General features: G+C 41.3%; 1 protein-coding gene across 12 annotated transcripts in view; it reads left to right on the top strand.

Moving 5' to 3' along the window:
* LOC111575847 (muscleblind-like protein 1) overlaps positions 1-6,844 on the top strand; it is a 67,930-nt gene that overhangs the window by 18,513 nt on the left and 42,573 nt on the right. For 11 of the 12 annotated variants that reach the window (XM_055012209.1, XM_055012211.1, XM_055012213.1 and 8 more), the window contains exon 2: positions 667-1,671. In XM_055012209.1, the coding sequence (XP_054868184.1) occupies positions 1,498-1,671 (174 nt within the window). In that variant the 5' untranslated portion in view covers positions 667-1,497. The remainder of the gene's footprint in view (positions 1-666; positions 1,672-6,844) is intronic. The other variant, XM_055012210.1, reaches the window with a different exon arrangement.

Raw genomic sequence — 6,844 nt, 5'->3', positions numbered from 1 at the left:
TACTGGAACTATCTAGCCTGCAAACAGATCAATAACTCACTTATCAATACCTTGATACTCAACCACTCACTATTTGTTACTGATAACAATGAAATGTTATTGATTCTAATATTTTGCAACTCTGGTTTGCTTTACTTTGCAGTTTTCTGTGAACTGACGGATGAGAATTTTATTTGTTATCTATTGTTTTCCATTCACTTGTCATTTACTATTTTCTTAGTGTTTAAATTATGATTGTAATATTATAGGTATTATTGCACATTTGAAATCTGAGGTGGAATTGTTAACATTATTGCAAACCACACAATACCACATTCACATAATTCTTCCCACGTTCTCTCTCTCTCTTTCTCTTTTCTTCATTGTCTTCCTTTGAAATAAATTGTCTGTGCCTGAATGCTTGAGCCTTGCTGAGCTTTACTGTTAGCAATATGGTGTTTGATTTTCCAGCTGAGAGCCTGGTAGCCTCTGTGAGGGCGACTGTGAGAGAGAATGAATGGAGAAACGTGTTCAAATGAAGCTGTGTGCATGAATTGAACTGTGTGTGTGTGTGTGTGTGTGTGTGTGTGTGTGTGTGTCTGTGTGCGTGCGCGTCAGTGTGTTAACCTTGTGTTTGTGTGCACGTTAAGCCCTGTTCCACTGACACTCTTTCCTCCTCCTCCACAGAGAGAAGTGCCTTCATTCGCTGACCCCCGTGGCTGTTTGGCTCCACTGAAGCCGTCTGTGCCTCTGTGCCTGTCTATGTCTGCCGGAGCTGCCAGCCACACCAGGAGCACCAGGACTGCCATGACTGCCAACCTCATCCACTGAGGCTGCCTCCACGCCACTGACACCTCCCTCCTCCCCTGCAGCTCCTGCTCCGTCTGCCAGCCAGAACTCTCTCCATCCATGCCACTCATCACTCCTCTGTGGAAGTCAACCACTTCCCCCTTCTCTGCAGACCAAGCCCCACACTGAAGCAGCTCTTATCGCCTCCTCTTGTCTCCTTCGCTGTCCCCTCCAACAGCCTCCTCCTCCTCCTCCTCCTTCTCCTCCCTTCTCCTCCCTTCTCTCCTCCAGCCCCGCATCTTTTCATCATGGGCCAAGTCGATCGATAATGCGTTTTGCCATTCGTCTCATCTGACAATTCAGCCGAAGAGCAAGCGAGGCGACAGAGGGAGAACCGGTGTGTGTTTGAAAGAGAGAGATTACAAAGCAAACCTCTGTGGCTATCTCCAGCCCAGGCCCTGGGCGACAGGCACTGAAGGATTCCTATTTGAGCCACAAACACACTCTTAGGATGGGCCACAGGTGGTAGGTGAGTCCAAGGCCTCACAGGCTTCACTTGAGTATCAGACCCCGGGGACAAAACACTCTAAACTCTGGCTTTTTCTCCATGTCCTTTACCTATCCTTTCTCACCATTTGCCCCAGTATTATTAGAAACACACAGACGTACACATAACTGCATTTGCTGGATATCTGCTCCTCTTAATCGACCCCTCCTGCCTGGTTTGAAATGGCGGTGAATGTGACACCGATCCGGGACACAAAGTGGCTGACGCTGGAGGTTTGTCGGGAATTCCAGAGAGGAACTTGTTCACGACCGGACAGCGAGTGCAAGTTCGCCCACCCTGCCAAGAGCTGTCAAGTGGAAAACGGCAGAGTCATTGCCTGTTTTGACTCACTCAAGGTGAGTATGACAAACACCTGTGATGTTCATTCATCACTGCCCTGTTTTCTTTCTTTTTTTTCTTCTTTTCCTGGCTTGCAGCGCTGACAGGTATTGTCTGAGATTTACTAATGCAAGAACTTGTTAGAGATGAAGATAAAGTATATTTGGTGATTCAGGCATTGATGCAGAATCGATCAGGGCTTCTTTTAAAAACACAATCACTTGTTAAATGGGAGGAAATAGCAGTGATTTCGCTGCTGAGTTTCCTACGAGTACCGTGAGGTTAAACTTTGGCAAGGGAATGAATGCATATCTGTATAAATACTTTTAGAAGTGTGTATGTGCGTCTTGGTAAGCTGAGATGAGGCTGTAATCACATGAACATCTGTGAATCAGACTCAGAGTTTCCTTCGCAGGCACATAACTTTAGAGAAGGACTATCATTTGGCACATGGCAAAAGATTCTCTGTGATCGTCACATCAACAGGCTGAATGGGAAATATAGAAGTAGGACAGCATACTGTGTATTTCACGTTTGTATGTGAGTCTGTGAGTATATGTCTGTGTTATTTTGGGGTCAGGCTGCACAGTGGGGTGTTCTCAGAAGGCTCTGTAATTTACTGTCTATTTTTGCCCTGCCACTGAGACAACACACTCCCACTATGCAGCTCCTCTCTCAGAGATGGGGGGAAAAAATAAAACAGCAAACCGGACAGAAAGAGGGAGGAAAATAGAACGGACAGGGCCGAGAAGTTGTGCGGTTATGAAATTGTGGCATTATATATATTGTAGAATTCATTACAAAATGCTGTGGATGAAGTGGCAAGAAGCATTTAACTGACACTCAGAAGCTGATTGGGATCCCCACAGTCTCTACGGATTATAACCCAAAGTGTTTCAGTTTGTTTTTTTTCATTAAAACTTTCATAATGATTAATTTTCAGAGTTTGATATTCATGTCAAGAGTCATTTATGTCACAGTACAACCCTGTCTCCCCTGTTTAAAAGCTAAAAAATATTTGTGAGTAATATGTTTTGAAAGAAGCATCATTGCCACTTATATGACTAAATTCACTGGATGTGCTTTTGTTAGTTTGACAAGAATTTTGCGCTGTGAGCCAGTGGTAGTAAAGTGTAGTGGTAGATGGTAGGTGGGCAGAGCATTGACGTTTGAGACTGGACTTTGCATCTTGACTCACACTTGTTGTTAAGTTTACTCAACAAAAAACTTCAGATATTGTGGTTTCTGACTTTGATCAAATGTTGAACAAGATTAAGAGTCTTTAGCGATGGCACTTTACCTCTGATACAGTCATAGTTTTGTGGGTAGAAAAACCCTCGCTAGTTAGAACTAAACACAGCTGAAGCTGATGGAATAGTTTAATAGTTTTGCAAGTATTTGGGTAAAAACAACAACAACAAAAAACTAAAGTATTGTAGACTTTGTTTCATTTTGCCTGACTATTGCACTAAATTAAAATTAGTAGAACACCAAACTTGCTACCAATCAGTCTGATTCAACTATGAAATTTCATGGAAATCATTCCAATCGCTTCTCATTCTAAACTGCAAAAGTCAACTTCAGGGTGAAACTAGATGGGATCACCAAAGGCAGGACGCTTTATCCTCTGGGAGCTTCTCAGGTGTGGGCAGCTAAGACAATTAAGCCCATGTATCACCACAAAACTCCTGCACTGTCACTTCAAGGCCAGTGGGGGGACAGAGGGGTGCCTGAAAGATACAACCTCCACAGTGCATCTTGGTGCTCTAAGTGCAAGTCCATGCGCTAAGTTGAACGTACTGAAAAACATCGGCTTCATTTGAATCCAGACTTACAGAGTCTGAATTTAAAACTACAGAAAAACATAAAGCTATTAATATTTAAATTAAAATTACAAGTAAAAATGTTGATAGTAAGGAGATAAAACTTTATATAAAGAGCCACATATTTTACTTTTATGTAAATTTATACACTACCAGTCAAAAGCTTGGACACACTTTTCTCATTCAAATGAGTGTATATAATTTTAAAAAGTACAAAAATACTGTATAATTAATACAGTAAATGTTCAATAGGAAGTAAATAAAAGTAGTTTGCATTATTAGCATAATGCTTTAAATGATTTTACAGACTGTTCCATGCAATTAAAGAAAAAACAGTAAAATTTTGGTGATTTTTTTAAAAATTAGAATGTTTTTACATAAAAAAAAATACATTCTGCCCCATTACTTAAAATCAACATTGACTTTTTCAATATATACTGTAACAAGACAGCTTGCCTAAACTTTTGCCAAGTGATTGAGGGTCATCAGAACATAATAATAAAGTCATTAATCATGGTTTACTTGCAATGTCCTGATGTTGTAGATAGATAATAACAAAATGATAGTCAGTAAACACACTTAAGTTGACAAAATAACATAAACCAGGTGTCATTGCTGTATTTTCATTGCAACAAACAAGTGTAAATATAATTATTATATATAGAAGGTGTGAACTCCTTTCAATTAAAACTCTGTCAGAGGAAACGAGCACAATACACTAAAAAAAAAAATTAGTAAAATGGGATATAAGTAAGACATTATTATAGTACAGTACACACATGGGTATACAGTACATCTGGTCACACTTTGCCAACAGCAGTGAGTAAACAGTGACCCGTGGCACCATGTGTTATGGCCGAGAGCCAAACATAAATCCTCACCTTCTGTAATATACTGTATTTTGAATAAACACAATTGCGTGCACATATACCACAATCAAGTCACATACACAACATGTGTGCACACATGACACACAAACCTCAAACTGCTGGGCCATTATTTCAGATTTTGTAAATGTGTTGTATGCGGCGATATCACTGAAGTCAATTTTGGCTCAAGTGGGCACGAGATTGTGGATCACAGAGTTCTGTCTACCGTGCTGTGGACATGTCTTGTAATTTGTCTCCTATCTGATTGGCAAGCAGGCTGTTATTCAGTGTAACTAGAGACCGGAGCTGGAAGTCAGTCAAGCAGTCCAGGCCACGGCTTACCTAGGTTTATACCTGGGGGTGGATGTTTTTTTTGCTAAGCCAGGCACAGTGTTATTACAGTTATGGGCTGTTTGGTTGGATCTCGGATGGCTTGGTTGGGTTTGGTTGGTACAGGTAAGACAGGAATGGATAAGGAGGGTTGCTGGGGCATCACATGGATCATGAAAAACAGACAGGCAGACTGAGCCAGAGAGGGCAAGAGCAGGCGCAGCAGGGAATGTGCGAGGAAGCATAGCACTATGCACAGAGCCCTTCCCTGCTCTCGGTGCCAGGGCATTCCACAGTCTACCTCCCTTCCCTGCGCTCATGACAGAATGATAGATCTGCTTTATCTGCAGATGAATTCATAACACATAGCCAGGCATGGAGAGAGGGGAGAGGGGATGAGGGAAGGACAGTCAGGAGAATGTGCAGAGAAAAAAGATAGTAAAGGGATGGATGGTGGTAAACGTGGCTTCCCACTCCTGGACAATTTGTCGTAGCAGCCGCCCTTCATTGCTTCTCACGCCAGCAGGGGAAGGGAGGGACTGTAGCAGGAGAAACAGAAAGGCATTCTCATACTTTTTTCTGTCTTTGTATTCATGTCGTCTCTCAGATTTAATTAAATGCTTCATCTTTTTACTCTTAAACACAGCGCAGCCTTGTGCATTCTCACCAGTTCGCCTGCATATACAGATGTCTTTATTTTTTTCTTTTTCTCATAAGCTTCATTCAGGCATTCAGTGATCCCTCGGAAAATAGGTGTTTGTGTCAGTGGCGAATGTAGTGGAAAGTTCCATTTGATGGCTGGTGTAAGAGAGGATGGAGTGATAGAGGCAGACAGGAAATGAGTCAGAGGCAGAGACTCTGTAGGATTGACTGATATTACAGCGAGACTGACCCTCTCAGCCTGGAATCACACAAAATACCAAAGAAAAAGCATCTTTACAACGACCTAAGAAGACTGTCGAGGTGCATGGCGTAAATACAAAATTTATTTCACATAGTGTTCATTTATTCATTTACTGCTGGAAGGAAAACTGCGATAAACAGCTGGATGGAACTTAATGGATTCAAAGTGCAAAGCTCAGCCTCTGCAATATGACACAGTATTATTATGAGAGCATAAAACGTCCTTGTGTTTTAACCAACACCTGCTTACAGGTTGCAATCCTACATGCACACACACACACACACACCCACACACACACACACACACACACACACACACACACACACACACACACACATATACACACACACACACACACACACACACACACACACACACACACACACACACACACACATATATATATAAAGTGTCATTTGTTTAAGTTCCTAAAAATACCTATTTATATTTTCAGGTGATTTCTAACATTTTCAGTTAATTTCAAATGCAAATGTGAAACATCTTAAATTCAATTTACATTCACTCTGAGACACAATTAGCTGGAGATTTGTCCTGGTGTAAAAACTCTTTGGAATGAGGCTGGAATAAATGGATGCATCTCTAAAGACTTTGACAGTGAAATGAGTTTGCATCCCATCTTTTCTAAACTGCAAAATGGGTCACTTCAAGTTTATCTTTACTTTACTTGGACCTGAATCACGCACTTTCAGCTGCCTAAACTTATCCAAAGAGGTGCCAGATCCCAACATAACTCCTTAGCTCAACAGTCAGTCAGTTTTTAGAAGGCGCAGACAAACAACCAATTTTGGACTTGAACAATCGTCTAAAGTTAGAGAGAGATAAAAACAAATGTGGTACTCGTGTCCTTTTGGCTCCTGCTGCAGGAATTCAGCAGCTTGTTGCTATTAGCAGCTGGAGACAAAGCTGGTCTCACTGCAAGTGAATAAAAAGCAAATCTGGGAATATTTAGACTGACGAAATACAATAAACTTACCATTGGGCCGTGATGGGAAACAGGTGAGAGTGAACCTGAAATCCATGGGGTTGTGACAGACTGGATACTAATGACATGTTAAAAAGATCTGACGGTGGGTTGATTTCCTGAGTAATTCCTTCTAATAAGATTTCTATTATTCCTATGGGCTGTTGGTACTTTTTTCTCAAATACTGTCATTATTGGAATCCATTATATCAGAAGCTGCTGTTCTCTATTAAAAGATCACAACTGGCATGTTTTTAACATCTATTTTTCCAGCCTCCAGGA

Source organism: Amphiprion ocellaris, chromosome 7 (assembly GCF_022539595.1).
Source record: "Amphiprion ocellaris isolate individual 3 ecotype Okinawa chromosome 7, ASM2253959v1, whole genome shotgun sequence".
Classification (NCBI taxonomy): domain Eukaryota; kingdom Metazoa; phylum Chordata; class Actinopteri; family Pomacentridae; genus Amphiprion; species Amphiprion ocellaris.
The sequence above is the reverse complement of the archived record's forward strand: the minus strand, read 5'-3'. Positions and strand labels throughout refer to the sequence as shown.